Here is a 23234-nt window from a genome sequence, read left to right as displayed (position 1 = left end):
AGCCACAGCAAACAAGCAGCAAACCACGGTGCCCCGGACCAAAGCAGGCATAAGCCCAGAGAGGAGCAGGCGATCGACGGCCAAACACCGACGGATTTTCCAGGGGGCCTCAAGAACCACCAAAAAGGCCACACGAGTAGAGTCAACGCAATCGGACTCACAGCCGGCCCACCGACATGCAGGAAACGAGCCAAGCCGGCCACAGCTCCCTTGCGATTTTCCGCTCCATAACCGGCGAAAAGTGGTGAAATCAGGACACCGCAGTAACAAGGGAAACCGGTGTAAACAAAACCGGACCATCATACAGCCAAACAGGAAACTGAACAGCGGTTAGCTCCGAGGTGGCATCAGGAGCTAACGGTTCGTTAACCCATTAGTCAGCCCCCATCTTAGTTAAAAAGGCAAACCCTACCGATCCAACTTAAATGCCTGATCTTTGCAACACAACAAAACTAAAGTACGTAATGAACATAACACAACTCTTCCGTTGCACGATTCCCTAATATGGCTGTTCCACATGAACTTTATCTTATCACAACATCACTTTGTATTTGTTCACACCGGAGTCTGCAAACGCCTCTCCGGTACCATGTAAGCCACACTGAGCCGACAAATAGGTGGGAAAATGTGGGATACAAATGTAACAAATAAAATAAATATGGACAAGTTTCTTACCTCACCAGGTACAGATATGTCTTCTAAAGGAGTGCGAAAGGAAAAGGCGCAGTCCCACAGAGAAGACAAGATTGTGAACACAATGGGATTTGCATCTTGTGAATTTACACAGTGCAACTAATGAAACTTACCACAGCAATGATTCAAGTGCTGGAACCCAGAAAGCGATGCAAAAGAACTTCTCCATAAGCTGGTGGGCCAACAGTTTTAGGTTCTTGTTGCGCTCATCAATCACTCAGCCGGTGACTGAAAACGGGTATAAGATGTTATTCTGGTGGTACCATACGCCAATGCGCCTTCATAGGATCTATCCAAATGTATCTAAGAGTTGCTGGCGTAATTGTGGGGGTCAGGGATCTTTTCTACACATTTGGTGGGAATGCCCCAAGGTGTGTACATTTTGGGAACAGATAGTAAATGTGGTCAATTGCCTGGGAAAAGGGGGCTACACACGTCAGATAGAATATTGCCTGCTTCATGCCCGCCCTAAAAAAACGAGGGTGCAGGAACATAAGCTTGTGGTTCAAATATTTGCTGCGGCCAAAATGCAGCTGGCGAAGGCTTGGAAATCATTGGAAACACCCCCCTTACAGAGGGTAGGCTATAAAGTAGAGTATATTTATCAAATGGCTAAACTGACTGCAATGCGGAAAGGCTTGCTAGTGATGTTTCAAAAAGTTTGGGGCCCATACGAGAAGAAACGAGAGAGAATCTGGCTTCCAGGGTGGGGAGATGGAAATGAGAGGGAGGGAGGGGGGAAGGGAAACTTGGAAAAGATGTGAAGAGGGAATATTATATTGCTTGTTTGTTATGATAAGTGACGCTTTGTTGTTGTAAGCTAGTCCTTATGTGACTGTTTGATCAGAGATGTTTCCAGTTGGATGTTAAAAAATACAAAAACTTTAATAAAATATGTTTAAAAAAAAAAAAAAGTGCTGGAACCCAGGTGGGACAAATTATTTGAGCAAATACAAACTTTTGAAACACTATTTACAGAAATGTGCTGGAATGCTGGGGAATTGGAACAGCGTATGTCTGATTTAGAGGACTCCTTGAGCACCACAGGGCTGGAGCTGGAGGCTTTAAAGGCCCAAGTGAAAGACCAAGCGCTTAAGCTCGATAACCTAGGAGGAACCCTGGTGGGGTTGGCTGAAACTCTGGTAGATAGAAAGCTTCCTCTAGTGATGGAACAGTGGCTTGCTTCTTTTCTCTCACTGAACAATGATACAGATCCTCTATGGATGGAGCATGTGCATTGCTTGGGGCACCAGTGGCCCGATCAGACCAGACATCGGGTGGTCATAGCGAAACTCAAACTATGTGCACAAGGTGGATCTTCACAGATTCTACAGGCAAAACTGAAAGTTTCAATACGAGGGCAAGGCTGTTTTACTCTTTCAAGACTATTCCCCAGCTTTCATGGAAAGAGGTTGTTTAGTCCGCTCTGTAATGGATTAAATGAGCAAAGGATTTGATTCCTTGTTCTGTATCCAGCAATTCTGAAAGTGTTTACAGATGGACAATGGAAAATATTGGAGTTGGTGCAGGAGGCTCAGGACGTTATTAACTCTCTCCCTAGGGAGGATGCAACAACTTAAGACTTAGTCTCTACCTGAGAGTACCTTCAAGATCAGTAGCTAAGAGAACCAATTTGGTTAATTCATTAAGCAGTATGAATGGCTGTATTTCGATTCAATATGGCATCCAAGCAGGATATGGACGGCGGTTGCTCGTAAAAAGCTTTCAGAAAGTTCCCTTTTCCCTCTTAATAATGCCGAAAAGGAAGGGCAAGCCGAAGGGACCACCTCTCCCGAAGCAGATCCCCTCCTTACCGGGACAACTGCCAATGTCCTCATTCTTGGTGTCGACCCCAACTTCGGGCGTATCCGTTGACGAGACTGGGAAGAGTCCCGTCCAGGAGAGCGATCTTTTGCTCAGCCCGCTGGGACCTTTGACCCCGCCGCCTCCGCAATCAGATGGCGTTGCTGTGCTGAGGCCCGAAGCAGGAAGCTCGAAGGGGTGGTGAACTCTGTCTGAAGGAGCGGCACCCGTGATACAATCAGGGCAGGCTGCGGGAGCCCAACGAACACCGGAGATAGCAACTGGGGATGCAACGGAAGACTCGACTCGAGATATAAAGTTACAAGAATCCTATCTCTGTACTATGGCGATTCAACCGTTGGTAAAGCCCCAAGGGGTGTCCTTGGAGTCTATATGGACAGCCTTAGAATCTTTGCACAAGGTTTGTAATGCCTTTATTTCCGTATCTTTAAATAATTCCTCTCAAATAAAAAATTTAAAAGAGAAGATGGAAGGTATTTCGTTGAAACAGACTAAACTTGAGACTGAAACTGCTAAGATTTTAGAACAACAAGCACAAATCTCTGGAGACAGAATGATATTACATCGAAAGATAGAAAATCTAGAAAATTCTTCAAGAAATTTAAATTTACGTGTGTTAAATTTTCCAAGAGATCAATTCATCTCTACTACTACTACTACTTAGCATTTCTATAGCGCTGCCAGGGTTACGCAGCGCTGTACAAGTTTCACAAGGGGAAGGACAGTCCCTGCTCTGGAGAGCTTACAATCTAAAAGTTACAAACTATGTAGTCAGTGTAGGTAGCTTACAATCAAAGGTTATAACTAAATAGCTTACAATCTAGGGGTTACAAACTATGTAGTCAGTGTAGGTAACATGAATGGAGAAGGTGGTTAGGCGCCAAAGGCAAGGGAGAAGAGATGGGCTTTGAGTAAGGACTTGAAGATGGGCAGGGAGGGCGCATGGCGTATGGGCTCAGGAAGTCTGTTCCAGGCATGAGGTGATGCGAGGCAGAAGGGGCGGAGTCTGGAGATAGCGGTGGTAGAGAAGGGTACAGATAGGAGTGATTTGTCCTGAGAGTGGAGGTTACGAGTGGGAACATACGGGGAGAGGAGGGCAGAGAGGTAGTGGGGGGCTGCAGATTGAGTGCACTTTAAGGTCAATAGGAGAAGCTTGAACTGTATATGGTAGCGGATTGGGAGCCAGTGAAGCGACTTGAGGAGAGGGGTGATGTGAGAGTATCGGTTCACGCGGTAGATAAGACGTGCGGCGGTATTTTGAACAGATTGAAGGGGGGATAGGTGGCTGAGCGGGAGGCCAGCGAGAAGAAGGTTGCAGTAGTCAAGGCGAGAGGTAACGAGCGAATGGACGAGGGTTCGGGTGGTCTGTTCAGAGAGGAAAGGGCGGATTTTGCTAATATTATAGAGGAAGAAGCGACAGGTCTTAGCTGTCTGCTGGATATGGGCAGAAAAGGAAAGGGAGGAGTCGAAGATGACTCCGAGATTGCAGGCAGAAGAGACAGGGAGGATGAGGGCGTTGTCCACAGAGACGGAAAGTGGGGGAAGAGGAGATGAGGGTTTGGGTGGAAAAACAAGGAGCTCAGTCTTTGCCATGTTCAGTTTCAGATGCCGGTTGGACATCCAGGCAGCGATGTCTGAGAGGCAGGCCGAAACTTTGGCCTGGGTTTCGACAGTGATGTCGGGAGTGGAGAGATAAAGCTGGGTGTCATCAGCATAGAGGTGGTACTGGAAACCATGTGATGAGATCAGCGAGCCCAGGGAAGAGGTGTAGATCGAGAAAAGAAGTGGTCCAAGGACAGATCCTTGAGGAACCCCAACAGAGAGCGGGATGGGGGTGGAAGAAGTGCCGTTAGAAAATACTCTGAAGGTGCGTTGGGAAAGGTACGATGAGAACCAGGAGAGGACGGAGCCCTGGAACCCGAATGAGGACAGTGTGTCAAGAAGTAAATTGTGATTGACGGTGTCAAAGGCGGCCGATAGGTCGAGGAGGATGAGGATGGAATAGTGACCTTTGGATTTGGCAAGGAACAGGTCGTTGCAGACTTTGGAGAGTGCTGTTTCTGTCGAGTGTAGTGGGCGAAACCCTGATTGAAGCGGATCGAGGACGGCCTGAGAGGAGAGGAAATCAAGACAGCGGCTGTGGACAGCGCGTTCAAGTATTTTGGAGAGGAAGGGTAGAAGAGAGATGGGGCGGTAGTTGGAGGGACAGGTGGGGTCATGTGAAGGTTTTTTGAGAAGTGGTGTGACTACAGCGTGCTTGAAGGTGTCAGGGACAGTAGAAGTGGAGAGAGAGAGGTTGAGGATGTGACAGATAGAGGGGATAACTGTAGGAGAGATGTTGGTAAGCAGATTGGTGGGAATCGGATCAGAGGAACAGATGGTGCACTTAGAGGAAGAAAGAAGGCGAGCAGTGTCCTCTTCGGTGATCTCAGGGAAGGAGGAGAAGGAGGCGTTAGGTTGGTTGAGGGAGTGGGTTAGGAAGTCACAGGGAGGAGAAGGCTTGGAAGTGAATTCAAGGTTTATCTTTTGCACTTTATCGTGGAAGTAATCAGCTAGTGTTTGAGGAGAGAGTGAAGGGGGGGTGGGGGCGGAGGGCACTTTAAGTAGGGAGTTGAGGGTGGCAAAGAGGCGACGAGGGTTGGAGCCAAGAGAATTGGTTAATTGAGAGTAATATTCCTGTTTGGCAAGGAATAGGGAGGACTGGAAGGAGGAAAGCATGAATTTGTAATGGGTGAAGTCTGACAGGGTGCGAGATTTCCTCCAGAGTCGTTCCGCGGAACGGGTGCAGGAGCGAAGGTAACGGATGCAAGGGGTTAACCAGGGCTGAGGATTAATGCGTTTAGTGGGGCGAGAGACAGATGGTGCTAGGGTATCTAGAGCTGTGGAGAGAATTTCATTGTAGGTAGAGACAGCCTTGTCGACGGATTCAGAAGATAAGATGGAAGGGAAGAGATTGGAGATGTGGGAGGATAGGGTGGGGGGGTCGACGGCTTGGAGATTCCTGAAGGCAGTGGTTATAGTTGGGCGAGGTTGAGGGGGGGGTGGTGAAGTGTGAGGTTGATTAGGTGATGATCTGAGATTGGAAGGACTGAGGTGCCGAAGTTGGAAAGTGAGCAGGAAGAGAAGAGAACGAGGTTGAGACAATGGCCATTACGGTGAGTAGGGGTGGTAGAGCATAGTTGGAGGTTAAAGGAGGATGTCAGAGTGAGGAATTTAGAAGCGTAGGAATTGGATGGGTTGTCAACATGAATATTAAAATCACCAAGTATGAGGGATGGAGATGAAGGATCAAGAAAGACGGAGAGCCAGGCGTCGAAGTCAGTAAGGAATGAAGAGAGGGGCTTATCAGGGGGGCAGTAGATGACTGCAACTCTGAGTGGTGTCGGGTAGAATAGCCGGATGGCATGAGTTTCGAAGGATGAGAAGCAGTGAGACTGTGGCAGGGGGAGGGGTTGGAAACTACAGGAGGGTGAGAGAAGAAACCCAACGCCTCCACCGCGTGCATCTGGGCAGGGAGTGTGGGAGAAAAGATATCCTCCATGGCATAGGGCTGCGATAGAGGCAGTGTCGCTAGGGGTTATCCAAGTTTCAGTTAAAGCGAGCAGTTGAAGGGAACGGGAGATGAATAGATCGTGGGTGAAGGGGAGTTTGTTGCATACTGAGTGGGCATTCCATAGGGCACACGAGAAGGGGAGGGAAGCGGGGGGGAGTGGGGGATAGGGATGAGATTGGAGGCATTCTGGGATCGGTGGCGGGGATATGGAGAGGAAAGGTGAGGGGGACCTGGATTGGGGTTGATGTCACCTGCGGAAAGTAGGAGGAGGAGTAAGAGAGTGCGGAGGAGGGTGGGGGAGGAGGGTCGACGAAGAAGACGAAGACGGGATGTGTTAAGTAGGAATGGGGATGGGTTAATGGTGGGGAGGAAGTGTAGAAGGTTGAGAGCTAGGAATGATGAGGGAGGCATGAGAGCTGGGGAGGTGGTGGGGGGAGGTAGGGTAGGGGAGTGATGAGTAGGACGGGAGGGGACGAGGGTGGGGAATGAGTTCCTGAGGTAGACAGTGGAGGGGGAGGGGGGAAGATGTTATGAAGGGACAGGGCGATGAAGAGAATGTGTATAGGGGCCATATATGGGGCTAAGGTGGATGCGGATAAATGTGAAGAGGCTAATGTGATGGGAGTAGAGGAGGAGGGCGGGAAGGCTAGGACTGGGGCAGTAGGCAACAGCTAGGGCATAGGGAGAGAGAGTGTCTAGAGGAATTCAGTCAGCGGTTGAGATAGAGTAGAGGAATGCAGTCAATAGTTAAAATAGGTAATCAAAATGCATCAGAAGTCGAGGTAACAGCTTGAGGTTTTAAACATTAGCATTAAAGCAGATCAATCAGTGATTAAAATGGGTAACAGTGAGATGCAGCTGAGATGCAGCTAAGCCTAAATGCTAGCAATAATGCAGATTGTCAAGCAGCAGTTAATAAAGTGAGTAGGATTTTGGTAGCGACTTGAGTCAGTGAAACAGATGACTGGGGCAGGCAGGGATAAGCTGGATCCGACAGGCAGGGACAGGCCGGAGCAGGTAGCTGGAACAGGCTGGAGTAGGTAGCAGGAACGAGCTGGAACAGGCTGGAACAAACCGGAGCAGGTAGCAGGAGTAAGCTGGAACAGCAGGGAGAGGCTGGATCAGGTGGACAGGAACAAGTTGGATCAGGCGGGCTGGTACTGCTGAAGTAGAGGACTGGAGCAATAGGGGGAAGCCGAGCAGGCGGGATGCAATAAGCTGGATCAGGCGGGCTAGAGGAAGCTGGAGTAGATGTCAGGCACAACAGGGAGGAGCTTGATCAGGCGGACTGGAGCAGGCTGGTGCAGATGGACTGGGACGAGCAGGATAAGCTGGGTCAGGCGGGCTGGAACAGGCTGGTGCAGATAGACTGGGACAAGCTGGATGAGCTGGGTCAGGTGGGCTGGAACATGCAGGAGCAGATGGCTGGAACATATAGGGAGAAGCTGGATCTGACGGACTACGGCTGGAGCAAGAGGGAGAAGCTGGATCCGACGGACTGCAGTAAGCTGGAGCAGGTAGTAGGTGGGCTGGAACAAGCTGGAGTAGATGGCTGGTAAGCAGGGAGAAGCTGGATCTGGCAGACAGCGGCTGGAACAATCAGGGAGAAGCTGGATTCGACGGACTGCGGTAAGCTAAAGCAGGTAGCTGGAACAAGCTCTCCTCTGGGGTAAGCTGGAACAGGTAGCTGGAACAGGCAGGGAGAGGCAGGAGCAGGTAGGTGGAACAAACAGGGAGAAGCTGGATCCGACGGAGTGCGGCTGGGCGAGCTGGGCGGCAGGACTGGAGTGAGCTGGAGCTGTTCAGACTGGAGCAGGTAGCTGGAGTAAGCAGGGACTGGAGCAGTTAGCTGGAACAGGCAGGGAGAGGTAGGAGCAGGTAGGTGGAACAGCAGGGAGAAGCTGGATCCGATGGACTGCGGCTGGGCGAGCTGGGCAGCAGGACTGGAATGAGCTGGAGCTGTTCAGACTGGAGCAGGTAGCTGGAGCAAGCAGGGACTGGAGCAGTTAGCTGGAACAGGCAGGGAGAGGCAGGAGCAGGTAGGTGGGAAAAGCAGGGAGAAGCTGGATCCGACGGACTGCGGCTGGGCGGCAGGGCTGGAGTGAGCTGAATCTGCTGAATCAGGTGGACTGGAACAGGACTGGAACAAGAGCTAGGCAGCAGGGTGAAACACACTGAATCACTCTGGAACAAGCTGGGTTAGGTGGGTTGGAACAGGAGGGCTGAGCAGTACACGCAGGGAAAGACTGAAAGGACGGCTGGAACAATTTATGGTAGAAAATTTAAATACTTAGCTTGCTTAGCTTGCCGTCTGGACCTGGGCGGTGGTGTGTTTAAACTTGGACGAGTGGTGATAGCCGGCGATGGAGTCTGTTGGTCAGGCGCTGCCACGCGGGGGGGTCGCGTCCACGTGGTTGGGTAGATGGGACCGGGGCGCCAAGCCGAGGCGGGCCACATGAGCCGTCGGTAGGTTCCTGGCGGGCTCTCTCCTCACTCCGCTGTGGGTGACTTGATTCCCGGGCAATTCCTGCTGGGGGGGCACGACGGCAGTGCAAGGGTTCCCGTGGTCGGCGAGGCTGAGGCCTGGGCATCCACTTGAGAGGATCCCTCTCGGGCTGTTCAGCCGGTGAGTACGCCGTCGGGCCGTGAGTTTCCGGAGTGGCGGGGAAGATTCAGTGAGCAAGGCTCACCGGGACTCATCAGGGGCTCACACTGCGACCGTGGGCGCCGGAAAACCGATCTTCCCAAGTGATATGTTTGTAAAATTTTTGAAAGAGGTATACAAGTATTCAGATCAATCCCTTCCAACCTTGCAAAGAATATACTATCTGAAAGCTATGAAAAATCACAACAGAATGTTCCAGGAAATCAAGATAAAACACCTGAAGTACTTGACTTAACAGACTTTTTGGAACAATCAAAAGAAAATATTGAGCTCAGAGCTACTTTAATTGTTTTATTTGTACTCCTACAAGATAAAGAAGCTCTGCTGAGGCAATATTTTAAAAATATTCACCCGGAATTTAAAGGCAGTAAAGTCTCAATATTCCCAGATATTTCTCGTTGGTCCCAACAGAGAAGAAAGAAATTCCTTGAGATGAAACAAGAATCTTTGGCTGTTAAGGCAAACTTTCAACTGCGTTTTCCATGCAAGTGTTTGTTGACTTTAAATGATAAAAGATACATTTTCTTTGACCCTGAACAATTACGTACTTTCCTTAATGCACAAGGTGATAGAGGTTAAGTCCATATAAAGAAAAGGTTGTATAATTAAAGGGTAACCTCCTGCTTATTTCTTCTTAAAGTCTATACTATGTTTTAGTTCTAACTTCCATTGGTTTTCAAACTATCTTGAATTCTCATATTGCTTAGTGGACTATAAAACTAATGTAATAGCGGAATAGTGTTAGTATATTTGATTATCTTTTGTAAAAACGCTGCAATATTGGTGTATCTTATCAAAGATGGTATCTTTGTATTTAATGAAAATTAATAAACAAATTTAAATATAAGCAGTATGAATGACTAGGAAATGTACTGCTTGAATGCTTCTAAGCAGCTTGTAGATCCAAGGAGAAAAAACACAAATTGAAGTGCCTGTATACAAATGCTAGAAGCCTAAAAAATATAAGATGGGAGAGTTAAGAGTACATAGCGCTAAATGATGAGGTAGATATAAATAGGCATCTCACAGACTAGGTGGAAAGAGGACAATCAATGGGACACTGTGTTAACAGGGTACAAATTGTATCGCAATGATAGAGAGGATCAAATTGGAAAGGGTGGGGGGGTTTCCACAATATGTTAAAGAGGGAATTGCATCATTATGTCAATATATATTGAAGGTGTTTTTTGATGAAGCCAAAATGGGAGAAACTCATGCATGGAAAGCATGCTTATGAAAGTTTGTGATGGCGAATCATCTTGGAATGAGCTGATAATCTTGATAAAATAAGTATTTCCCCTGAAGCAACCTACGGTGGTGAAACAGAGAACCTCTGTTGGGATTGGTGAAGTGGATTCCAAGAATACGGTTTAATGTTCCCAAGATAAGTACTTCTTATTCAATTAGAAGTTATCATATGTTTGAAACTTTCCAGAAAGCAAAGTTACTTACCTGTAGCAGGTATTCTCCGAGGACAGCAGGCTGATTGTTCTCACATGTGGCTGACATCCACGGCAGCCCCAGGCCCGGAAAATCTTCCTAGCAACAAAGCTTGCAAGAGCCTTCGAGCGCGCGGGCACGCATACAGCACATGCGCAGCCATCTTCCCGCCCGTTGCACGAGAGTTCCGCTTCAGTTAACTTATGAAGCAAAACCAAAGAAAGGAACAACTCCAAAGGGGAGGCGGGCGGGTTGGTGAGAACAATCAGCCTGCTGTCCTCAGAGAATACCTGCTACAGGTAAGTAACTTCGCTTTCTTCGAGGACAAGCAGGTGGCTTGTTCTCACATGTGGGTATCCCTAGCCCCCAGGCTCACTCAAAACAACAAACAGGATCAATTGGGCAACGGTGAGGACATAACAAAAATTGACCTATGAAGAATTATTATAGATTATATTATATTATATAATACTGGCTATAACTACATTTTATTATTCATAAAAGCTTAAACTAACAGGTCAAAAATAATTGTTTAAAAACATTTTAAAATGTACAATAAATTTCAAACATTACACTGATAATATTATAAACCTTCAAAAACATTCAAATCAGCACAGAAATGAATATATAAATTCTCAAATATAAAAAAACAAAAACTATAATAGTTTTTGTTTGTTTTTTTATATTTGAGGATTTATATATTTATTCATTTCTGTGCTGATTTGAATGTTTTTGAAGGTTTATAATATTATCAGTGTAATGTTTGAAATTTATTGTACATTTTAAAATGTTTTTAAACAATTATTTTTGACCTGTTAGTTTAAGCTTTTATGAATAATAAAATGTAGTTATAGCCAGTATTATACAATATGACCTTTTTATAAAATATATTATAAATAATTAAAATAAGCATTTTAAACATATGATATTAATATATGAAAAAAAGTTTTGTCCAAAAGTAAGGAATAATATATTGTAGAGGAATATATTCGAGTTATTCCCCAAGTTTTCCACGTCATCACTGTGGTGAGTTACCATTTTTGTTTTGATTAATTATCCATTTATTTTCAAATTACTATATAATAATATATGAGAATGTTAAAATATTAAATGCTTTAGATGTTTATATAGGCTTATGTATGAATGCTTGATGAGTCTAAATATTAATCTTTGGTTTTATTCATTATATGTTAAAAAACAAATTTAAATATATTATTTCTGTGTTTTGTATTCTATGTAGACTCCTGACGCAGGTGCTAGTCACTGAAACACGGCCCGTGTCGGGTCTTTTTGTCAAGGCTCATTCATTAAAGAACTGTGTTCCATTTTTAAAGGCTCGTGGTGCTGTTTTTTTGTTAGGACTTTAGTTTGTACTTCGTTCCCTCTCTTTTGTTATATACAGTGACATGTGTAATGCTGAGATACAGTAAAATCTAAATTAAAAAAAAAAAAATACTGTCCATTTAGCTGCCTAGTTGTCCAACCTACCAAAGCATCAACACTCTGCTTGCATTTCAGCTTTGACTGGGAGCCCATCTGGACAAGAAAATAACTTGTGTACCTGTTCACTCACCTTCAGCTCTGATTTGAAAAGGACAAATATTTAAATTTAAAATTCAAATCACTAGCTCATTTATTTTCAAGGTGGCATATGAAGGAAATACACACTTAATATATGTATTAACTAAACCTATGAAAAATGCCTAGGGTGTGGAAATACAAAATTGTTAGATAATACTAAACACTAATTTCCACCGCATGAAAATGATGTAAAACGCTAAATGTAGTACCGTTCTATGAATAATATAGGAAGGAAAAAGGCCTCATAGAGCTCCTAGATTTTAGCCATCTAGTAGAGCTTAAACGGGTCTTAATAGATCCTCTGTTCATCATTGGCCAAAAAAACCTTCCAAGCATGATACGTAGTATTCAATGTCACTCACACGTTTGCAGTTAAACTGAGCAAAAGAATGATATGTCGTATTCAATATCACTCATAAATTAGCAATTTGTACTGAACCGGTCTACATTATAATGCAAAAAATGTGGTATTGAAAAAGCACTTATCTTTCAAACCGCTGGCTACCAGCACTAGAAGTTCTTCAACTAAAGTTTGTTCCTTCTCTCCCTCGCCCCAAGGCTTGGGAAGAACTTTAGTCGAAGAACTTCCTAATGCTGGTAGTCAGCGGTTTGAAAGATAACTGCTCTTTCAATACCACATTTTTTGCATTATAATGTAGACCGGTTCAGTATAATTGCTAATTTATGAGTGACATTTAATACGACGTATCATTCTTTTGCTCAGTATAATTGCAAACGTGTGAGTGACATTGAATACTACGTAACACTCTTGGAAGGTTTTTTGGCCAATGATGAACAGAGGATCTATTAAGACCTGTTTAAGCTCTATTAGATGGCTAAAATCTAGGAGCTCTGTGAGGCCTTTTTCCTTCCTATATTATTCATAGAACGGTACTACATTTAGAGTTTTACATCATTTTCATTAGGTGGAAATTAGTGTTATTTAGTATAAATATATGTATACATATTCTTTCAAATTTCATTAGCAAAAATATATAAACGCAGCTTTGAATATCTCTACAATACAAATTCTCTATTTGTTTTCAATACTCAAGTTACCTTCTTTGGTCATCTTTATCTCATATGGATATATTTTTATTTACATATTTTCTCATGCCCTGGAAAAGTTGCAGAAGTTTATATCATAGCTATACCTTTTAAAATAGGAAAAACATATCAGTTCTAGTTACAAATTGCTACACTGCAACCTCTTGGCTTTGCTATGTGTGATACTCAGAATTTATGAAGTTGGGAACTGAGCTTTCTTTGCCCCCCCTATAACTCAAAGATAGGGCAAAAAACTTTCTATGCTCTACAGAAATTCAACTCCTTAAAAACCTAGCCAGACAACTGAACTCTCTACACTTTGATTGAAGTGCAGGTCTTGAATAGTCTGGATTATTGCAACTCACTTACCAATTGTGCCACCTGCCATTCACCCAGACCATCACCATCGATCTCCTTCATGCTAAAAGTATGTTTGAACTTTGGCTTCCTGTGGCTTACCAGATTAATTTTAAGATCCTACTCTTAGCTCACCATACCTACTACTCTCCAACGTCCCACTGTATCTAGCTTCACTTTGACACTTTACCAGCCATCCTGCTGCCTTAGATCTGCTAATGCAAATCTACTTGTGATCCTCACTTTCACCCACTTACAACTTCACCACTGGCATTACACAGCCTTCTACTGTTCTGCACCCTCTCTTTGGAACGTTTTTTTCCCTGATCTTGCTCTCTTATCTACCCGGACCTGTTTAAAGGTAAAATTATGTATAATCATACCTGATAATTTTCTTTCCATTAATCATAGCTGATCAATCCATAGACTGGTGGGTTGTGTCCATCTACCAGCAGGTGGAGATAGAGAGCAAACTTTTGCCTCCCTATATGTGGTCATGTGCTGCCGGAAACTCCTCAGTATGTCGATATCAAAGCTCCATCCGCAGGACTCAGCACTTAGAGAATTACACCCACGAAGGGACACTCTGCCCAGCTCACCACCGCCGCAACGGGGGAGGGGAATTAACCCAGCTCATCCCCACACAAGTGGGGGAGGGGAATCCGTCCAGCTCATCCCCGCGGAGCGGGGGAGGGACACCACACCCGCCGATGCGGGGGGATCTGGCTTATCCTGCAACCGCAACCGCGGGAGGAGCTGACTGACCCTAACACCGCCGAAGCGGGAGGGGTACAAAACTGCCCTACAGCCGCACGAAGCGGGAGGGAGTGCCGGCAGAATTTTAAGTCTCAATCCAGCCCCGTAAAACGGAGGGGAGAGGAATGCAGCAGCTCACTGTAACACAAACTCGTCTTAACTCTTGAAGAATCCAAGTGAAAAAAACTTGAACACGAAGTCTTTCTGAAGTAACTGAAGACTAAACTTGAACCTGAAATGCAACCAGAATAAAAACAATACAGATATCTGGGAGGGGCTATGGATTGATCAGCTATGATTAATGGAAAGAAAATTATCAGGTATGATTATACATAATTTTACCTTCCATATCATCAAGCTGATCAATCCATAGACTGGTGGGATGTACCGAAGCAGTACTCACCCAGGGCGGGACATAGAAATCCCTGACCGCAACACTGAAGCTCCAAACCGGGCCTCCGCCCGAGCAGCCACAGTCAAGCGGTAATGCTTGGAGAATGTATGGGCCGAAGCCCAAGTTGCCGCCTTGCATATCTCTTCCAAGGAGACGGAACCGGCCTCTGCCATCGAGGCCGCCTGAGCTCTTGTAGAGTGAGCCTTCAGCTGGATAGGCGGCACCTTCCCCGCGGCCACATAAGCCGCTGCAATGGCTTCCTTGACCCATCTTGCCACTGTAGGCTTAGCAGCCTGCAGACCCCTACGAGGACCTGAATACAGGACAAACAGATGATCCGATTTCCGGAAATCATTGGTCACTTCCAAGTATCTGATGATGACTCGTCTCACATCCAGATATTTAAGAGCAGAGTACTCCTCTGGGTAGTCCTCCCTACGAAAGGAAGGGAGACATAGCTGCTGATTCACATGGAAGCGAGAAACAATCTTGGGCAGGAAGGAAGGCACTGTGCGAATAGTCACTCCTGCCTCAGTGAACTGTAGAAAAGGCTCTCGACATGAGAGCGCCTGGAGCTCGGAAACTCTTCTGGCTGAAGTGATAGCCACCAAAAAGACTGCTTTCAACGTCAGGTCTTTCAGAGATGCCCTTGACAAGGGTTCAAACGGCGGCTTCTGCAATGCTCTCAGCACCAGGTTGAGATTCCACGCAGGCACCACTGAGTGCAGAGGAGGGCGCAGGTGATTAACTCCCTTGAGAAAGCGCACCACATCTGGCTGCGAAGCCAGGGAAACACCCTTCAGGCGGCCCCTGAAGCAAGCCAGAGCCGCTACCTGGACCTTAAGGGAACTGAGCGACAGGCCTTTGTCCAGACCTTCTTGCAGGAACGCCAACACTGAAGAAATTGGAGCAGTGAAAGGAGAAAGAGAGCCTGCTTCACACCACGCTGCAAGATACGCCAAACCCTGGCGTAAGCAGTAGAAGTAGAGCGTTTCCTCGCTCTCAGCATAGTGGCGATGACCTTGTCTGAGAAGCCCTTCTTCCTCAGACGCTGCCGCTCAATAGCCAGGCCGTAAGACCAAAGGGGGAGGGATCCTCCATCACCACGGGACCCTGATGTAACAGGCCCTGCTCCACTGGCAGCCGCAGAGGATCGTCAACTGAGAGCCTGATCAAGTCCGCATACCAGGGACGCCTGGGCCAATCCGGACCCACCAGGATTATCCTGCCGGGATGCTTTGCCACCCGGTCTAGTACCCTGCCCAACATGGGCCAGGGCGGGAACACATAGAGAAGCTCTTGTGTCGGCCATTGTTGGAGAAGAGCATCTACTCCCAGGGATCGAGGGTCCCGTCCTCTGCTGAAGAAGCGCGGCACTTGGCAATTGGCCGATGACGCCATCAGATCTAGGCTCGGCTGGCCCCAGCGCTTCGTGATGTCCAAGAACGCCTGAGCAGATAGCTGCCACTCTCCGGGCTCCAAGGTATGGCGACTGAGAAAGTCCGCCTTGACATTCATGACTCCGGCAATGTGGGCCGCTGACAGCTGTTCCAGGTTCGCTTCCGCCCACTGGCATAGACTCATAGCTTCCTTGGCTAGAGGGGCGCTCTTGGTACCTCCCTGGCGGTTGACATAGGCCACAGCCGTGGCATTGTCCGACAGGACCCGTACAGGCTTCAACACCAGTACCGGGATGAACTCCAAAAGCGCCAACCGAATGGCTCTGAGTTCCAGGAGGTTGATAGACCACTTTGCCTCTGCAGGAGACCAGAGCCCCTGCGCTGTCCTTCCCAAGCAGTGGGCTCCCCAGCCCGATAACGAGGTGTCCGTCGTGACGACAATCCACTCTGGGGACACCAGAGGCATTCCCGCAGACAACTTGTCTGTCTGCATCCACCAGCTCAGCGCCTTGCGCACTGCTGGATCCAAGGGAAGACGCACCGCATAATCCTCCGACATCGGAGTCCAGCGCTGCAGCAGAGAGTGTTGTAGTGGTCTCATATGAGCCCTGGCCCAGGGCACTACTTCCATCGTGGCCGTCATAGAGCCCAACAGCTGCACATAGTCCCAAGCCCGAAGAGGAGAGGCTACTAGGAACTGGTCCACCTGAGCCTGAAGCTTGACAATCCGATTGTCTGGCAGGAACACTCTGCCCACTTGGGTGTCGAATCGAACTCCCAGATACTCCAGGGACTGAGTCGGGCGCAGCTGGCTCTTCTCCCAGTTGATGATCCATCCCAGGGAGCTCAAAAGAGCAACTACCCGGTCCACAGCTCTGCCGCACTCTGCATAAGAGGGGGCTCGGATCAACCAGTCGTCCAGATAAGGATGGACTTGTACTCCTTCCTTTCGCAGGAAGGCCGCTATGACCACCATTACCTTGGAAAAGGTCCGCGGAGCAGTAGCCAACCCGAACGGGAGGGCTCTGAACTGGAAGTGTCGGCCCAGGACTGCAAAACGCAGAAAGCGTTGATGAGGAGGCCAGATGGGAATATGCAGGTACGCTTCCTTGATGTCCAAGGATGCCAGGTACTCCCCTGCCTTCACTGCCGCTATAACAGAGCGGAGAGTCTCCATGCGAAAGTGCCGCACTTTCAAGGCCCGATTGACCCCTTTGAGGTCGAGGATAGGCCGGACAGAACCTCCTTTCTTTGGTACCACAAAGTAAATGGAGTAACGCCCCTTGCCAAGCTGGCTTTCTGGCACCGGAACGACCGCACCCAGGCGGACCAGATTGTCCAAAGTCTGCTGCACTGCCACAGCTTTGACCGGAGACTTGCAGGGAGAGAGTACAAACCCGTCTCTTAAGGGTCGGCAGAACTCTAGCTTGTAGCCGTCTCTGATGACTTCCAGCACCCAAGCGTCTGAAGTTATTGTGGTCCACTCGCCCAGAAACGAGGACAGCCGTCCTCCAATCTGCACTGGGGCGTGGACCAATACCCCGTCATTGGGTACGAGACCCTGGGGGAGGACCGGAGGGAGCACCTCCGGGACGGCGGTCTCTGCGAAAGGAATGCTGCTTGGGGGAGAACTTCCTCTTAAAGGAAGAGGGGGCAGAAGCACCCGACCTGCCCGGGCGGTACCGACGGGCTTCCTGAAACCGTCCTCTGGAGGTACCGGGACGAGCACTAGCCCGAGCCCTGACCTCCGGTAACTTCTTGCCCTTAGACGTGCCGAGATCAGTCACGATTTTGTCCAGCTCGACCCCAAAGAGCAGCTTGCCTTTAAAAGGCAATCTAGCCAGGCGGGATTTTGAGGCGTGGTCAGCAGACCAATGTTTCAGCCAAAGCCACCGCCGCGCAGAGACAGTCTGAGCCATGCCTTTAGCTGAGGCTCTCAAGACATCATACAGCAAGTCTGCCAAATAGGCCAGGCCCGATTCCAGGGCTGGCCAATCATCCCTCAAGGAATGATCCGAGGGGAAAGCCCGCTGCACCATAGTCAGGCACGCCCTGGCCACATAGGAGCCGCAAACTGAGGCCTGCAAACTTAAAGCAGCCGCCTCCAATCTCCTGTCTTGGGCGTCCTTTAGGGCCGTGCCACCTTCCACCGGCAATGCCGTTTTCTTAGTCACCGCAGTGATTAAAGAATCCACGGTAGGCCACAGATAGGCCTCACGTTCACTCACAGCCAAAGGATAGAGGCGGGACATAGCCCTAGCCACTTTAAGGCTCGCTTCTGGGACATCCCATTGAGCCGAAATTAAGGTGTGCATGGCATCATGCACGTGGAAGGTTCTAGGCGGGCGCTTCGTCCCCAGCATAATGGCAGAGCCAACAGGGGCTGAGGGAGAGACGTCCTCCGGAGAGGAAATCTTCAAAGTGTCCATGGCCTGTAACAACAGGTTGGGCAAATCCTCCGGGTGAAAAAGCCGCGCTGCAGAGGGGTCATCCGCTCCATCCGAGCGGGGATCCGTCTCCTCCAAGGAATCCGCAAAGGACCGTTGGGAGACCCCAGACACGCTGCCCTCATCTACATCGGAGGAGACAAATTCCTCCAAGGCCTGGGAATCAACCCGAGGGCGTTTACCTCTGGGAACCTCAACCTCTTTACCAGAGGAGGGAGCGGGGGCAGCGTTGTGCATGAGGAAGGCCCGATGCAGCAGCAAAACAAACTCGGGGGAGAAACCCCCCAGACTGTGCACTTCCGCAGCCTGGGCAACAGCCCTAGGCGCTCTCTCAACCGGCGCTCGCAACAGCGGGGGAGAGACATGCTGCGCATCCAAAATGGCGTCCGGCGCGAAACTCCGCGAAGGAGCCGCGCGGGAAGAACGGCTCTTAACTTTAGCCGCTTCTGTGCCGTCGCCCAAATTAAGGGCGTTCATGGCATTCATGTCTCCAACCTCAAGGGCGGCCCAAGAAGAAGCCGTCCGAGCCGCGTGGCCGGCCAAGATGGCGGAGGCGAGGAGCGGGGGATGGGCGTTTATGGCGGGAAAAACCGCCACGCCGGAGGAAGGACCGGGACATGCATCGGTCGCGAAACTGTCACCCACCAAGGGCGAATCCGGCTTGAAGACCCCCGCATCCCCTCTAGAAGCGCTCGAGCGACCCGGGGAGCGACCCTTTGTGCCCTCGCCCTCCGACGCCATGTGCCACGAGGAGAAGAATCGGGGAACCCCGCCCGCTATAAAAAGGTAAAAATTACCTGCTGTCCGCTCCGAGTCGTAACGACCTGGTGTCTCAGTGAGTAGCTGCAATAGACGCTTAAATAAACGTCGAAATAAACGCCTTTAAGGCCGTTCAAATTTTTTTTTTTTTTTTTTTTAACGGAGCCAGCGGGAGGGGGGAGAAAAGGAGGGACCTGGCACCACCAGGTTTGCACTTGCTCAAAAGAGCCCTCAACCCCAGGCACTCAACAAAACCTAAAAATTAGGCTTGGAGGCCTAGCCAGAGCTGCTGCTGATGTGTGACCACCACCTGCTGAGATAGAGAACATACTGAGGAGTTTCCGGCAGCACATGACCACATATAGGGAGGCAAAAGTTTGCTCTCTATCTCCACCTGCTGGTAGATGGACACAACCCACCAGTCTATGGATTGATCAGCTTGATGATATGGAAGCTGCCCTTAAGTCCTGGCATTTTAAACAGGCTTTTCTCCTTTTCTGTCTTGATCCACCTTCTGCCTCTTCCTTAACCTACTGCCCTGCTGCTTTTATTTTCGGATCATTGAATAAAACATAATATTTAACATTTTAGTAAATGGAAACATAACCAATGCTTACCTGATGTCTCATATAATGCTGCATGTATGGTGTCCCAATTTTTATCACTTTGAGACAAAATGGACAAAGCAAGTTTTTTGTGTTTTCATGAGCTGTTCTGAAGTGGTTTTCTACATCTGAAAATGTTGAAGACCTGTAGCCACATACCTATAAACGTGAAAGTGTATTAATTTGACTTCTACTTTTGGAATTTTGCTCGAAGAAACATGAAAAGAATAAAATCACATTCAAGTACCTGGCAAACATATGGCATTTCACCTGGCTTATGATTGTCCTTCATATGCTGCAAGAGAACTTGCTCTGTTTCAAATGCTAATTCACAGATCTTACAAACAGCTAGAAGAGAAAACATAAATAAATCTCTGATTACTATTACAGGAAACAAAAGCCTTAATAACATAAATAGCAAAAAAGGTTATCACTGTGGTATAAAGAACAAAAAATGTCAACTTCTATAACAAGGGATCATGAAGAACAGAACCGAATAGTATGTATCCTACCATATTCATCTTTGTCTAAATATGTTGTACAGATTATCATGACACATTGGCATGTTATCCAGATGGATGGACTTTTTGATGAGAAACCGATTATGGCTATCACAAGAACTAAAAACATCGGGGAAATTTTATCGTGGAAGAAACTAACAGGAATAAGAGGATGGTACCCATGGCTACACATACTAGATGTGACCACTGCCAGTGGTGCAGTACAACTATAACAGGACCTGTATGGACTGACCCCTGCCTGGGTAAAAAAATTTATTCTAAGTTTGACTCAAATTGTAACATTTATGTGAGACGAAGTATGAGACCAATAAAAATTAGATTAACAGAGCATAAATCTAGGATTCTAAATAAAAAATTTGAAGCACCCTTAGTTCAACATTGGGTGAACCATCAACATTCCATATTAGATCTACGATGGCGTATTATTGATCAAATAAGAGAAGGGTGGGAGGGAGGAGATATTGAAAGTATATTAAATTGTAAAGAACAATACTGGATATTTACGTTAAATACGATTGAACCTCTTGGATTATATCGGGAAATTGAATGGCAAACTTTGATCTGATTACCACACAGTAGAAATTATGAATGTCTTTGATTATTCTGATGTCTGAAATCTTATCAGCTGTTTTGCCCGGGAGATTGGGAGTGACGCTCTACGTCACAGTTTACGTGACCGGATATATAAGCTATAGAATTATAATGTCGGTCATCTTTGAATGGGGACTGTTTGACAAATGCATGGTGAGTAAAGTCTAACTGTGTGTCTGGACATAGTGCTAGGAAAATACACTGAGAATATTCTTTTTCTATATAGGAGACTGCCTTGAAACAGCGTTTTGTAACACGAAACATGGATCTGTGTCGGTTGACATCTGGTCTCCAGTTTATGAATATAATGAACAGCTAAAACTGCCATAATTGAAAATTCGAAAGCTAAGTACTTTAGTATATGCTCTAGTATATTGAGGAAATGCTGGATGTAATAATTGAAAAAGATATAAGTTGTTTAAAACTAAAAGTGAAAAAATTGAAAAAAATATATTTAAGGATTGATGAGGATTGCGTTACGCCCCTTTTCAGATATATGCTAGGCTCATTTAGCCTTATTAGGGGAAGGTGCGCTGATCTGATAGATCCTTTTAAAAAAACACTGATTCCTGAACCCAGTGGATTGTCTATTTACAAATGTATGTTTGATGAAAAAATTGATTGAAGTAGAGCATTTATTTAGTGAACTTCTATAACATGTCAGCTGGGTTGATTTCAATATTATATACTGCATAATGAGGATAATCTTATAACAGGATGCCTAGTCTAGCAGAAAAGGTAGCACCTATTTTGGCTCTATTTTATAAAGGCATACAGGTTCTTGTGGTGATCATTTTCAAAACACTAGTACTTAAAATGAGCCCCTATGTGTCATGCCTACCTGTAAATGTCCATACGAATAAGAGTATACAAGTACATGTGTAGATTAGTGTATTTTATCAATGCATGTAATTTGTGACTCTGCATGTGCTCTGCCCACACCACACCCCCAGCATCTGAATTAAAAGTACACGTTCATGCCAAAGTACATATTTTTACACCTGACCTAATTTTATAAGTGTCATATAGGTACTAAAATGATTTTATAAAGTAACCCTTTACTTGTATTGATCATTAATATGAGTTCACTCAGTTGCCTATTCCACTCCAAGGGTCGAACAATGGAAAAGGAGAGATTCCTTGTCTTTGCAAAATGAATTTTTTCAGATATAATGGAGAGCAGTGTTATCTATTTTAAAAATTTTAACCCGTGAAATCTGCCATTCTTGGCAGGGAACAATTGTACATACACAATACATAAAAAGAATCAGATCACAAGAACATTAAAACAAAATAGAAACTATTGGACCACTGCATTCTGATACATCATCCAATAAGATATTCCAAGGTAGTAGTAGTAAAAGATCACTTCAACAGGTCACTAAAAGCTTGTTGATAAACAGAAGTATTCAAGCACTTTTTTTTTTTTTAAAGAGCTGATCATCTTTATAGTTATCTGTGCAGGAAGCCAATTACATAACCTTGGTTTAACAATATAAAACATTGATACTCTCTTTATACATATCCAAATGAAATGGTGGCATGTCTAACAAATCCTTTTGAGCAGATCTTAATGACCTCACTGGTTGATACATCCTCAAGACAGAAGCAATAACGGTTGAAACTTGACTTTTAAGGCTTTGTATAATCAAGTTCAACTGTTATTGCTTCTACCATTATAAGAAACAAAAGCAAGCAGTTGAATACCCTCTGAATGTAAGGCACAAAGGAGTCTGTAGATTATCAATACAAAACTCACTGATACATCATACTGAACAGATTTATGAATCAAGCAAGATCTTAATCTTGATTGTATATAAAATAGGCAACCAATGTGGAGAAACAAGTTGTGGAAAGACATGACTAAAGGATAATGACCCAGCCAACAACCATATGGCTGCATTCTGAACTAACTGAAAAGCCTTAGTAGTGGCAAGTGGAACTCCTAAAAGATATTAAAATTAAATTCTGCAAAACTGTCATGAAGTCATGTAAAGATATAAACAACTTTAGTCGTCTAAGCAAGCTAAGTCCTAAAAAGGCAGATTTAACAACCTCTAACCTCAACCAGGAAATTCTGGATAAAGCCCCAGTACTGCTCCTTGTGATCTTGGGCAAGTCTTTTAACCCTTCATCTCAGGTACAAACTTATGGGCCAATGCTCTGTACTCTGGTGCTAGAGAGAGAACAGCACCGGCACGAAAATAGCTTCCCAATGCTCAGTATTAACAGCATGCAAATTATTATATGTGCCCTGTGCAAGGGGGAGAACATTTTTATTTATTTTTGTTTATTTTTGTTATATTTGTACCCCGCGCTTTCCCACTCATGGCAGGCTCAATGCGGCTTACATGGGGCAATGGAGGGTTAAGTGACTTGCCCAGAGTCACAAGGAGCTGCCTATGCCTGAAGTGGGAATTGAACTCAGTTCCTCAGGACCAAAATCCACCACCCTAATCACTAGACCACTCCTCCTGACACATGCCTGACTGACGCCCAAAAACTGGCTTCCAAGCACTGCAATGTCCACCCTGTAGTGCTTGGCAAAGGTATGCAGTGTCAACCATGTCACCACCTTCCAAATATTCGCCAGAGACAGTA

General features: G+C 46.3%; 1 protein-coding gene across 1 annotated transcript in view; it reads right to left on the bottom strand.

The window, feature by feature from the left end:
- ZNF280D (zinc finger protein 280D) overlaps positions 1 to 23234 on the bottom strand; it is a 434133-nt gene that overhangs the window by 233648 nt on the left and 177251 nt on the right. Inside the window, 2 exon segments of the mRNA XM_030189034.1 lie at positions 19534 to 19680; positions 19769 to 19869. Of these exon segments, the coding sequence (XP_030044894.1) occupies positions 19534 to 19680; positions 19769 to 19869 (248 nt within the window).

This window comes from Microcaecilia unicolor, chromosome 1 (assembly GCF_901765095.1).
Source record: "Microcaecilia unicolor chromosome 1, aMicUni1.1, whole genome shotgun sequence".
In the NCBI taxonomy this organism is placed as follows: Eukaryota; Metazoa; Chordata; class Amphibia; order Gymnophiona; family Siphonopidae; genus Microcaecilia; species Microcaecilia unicolor.
Note: the sequence above shows the minus strand (reverse complement) of the source record. Positions and strands in the feature narration are given on the sequence as shown.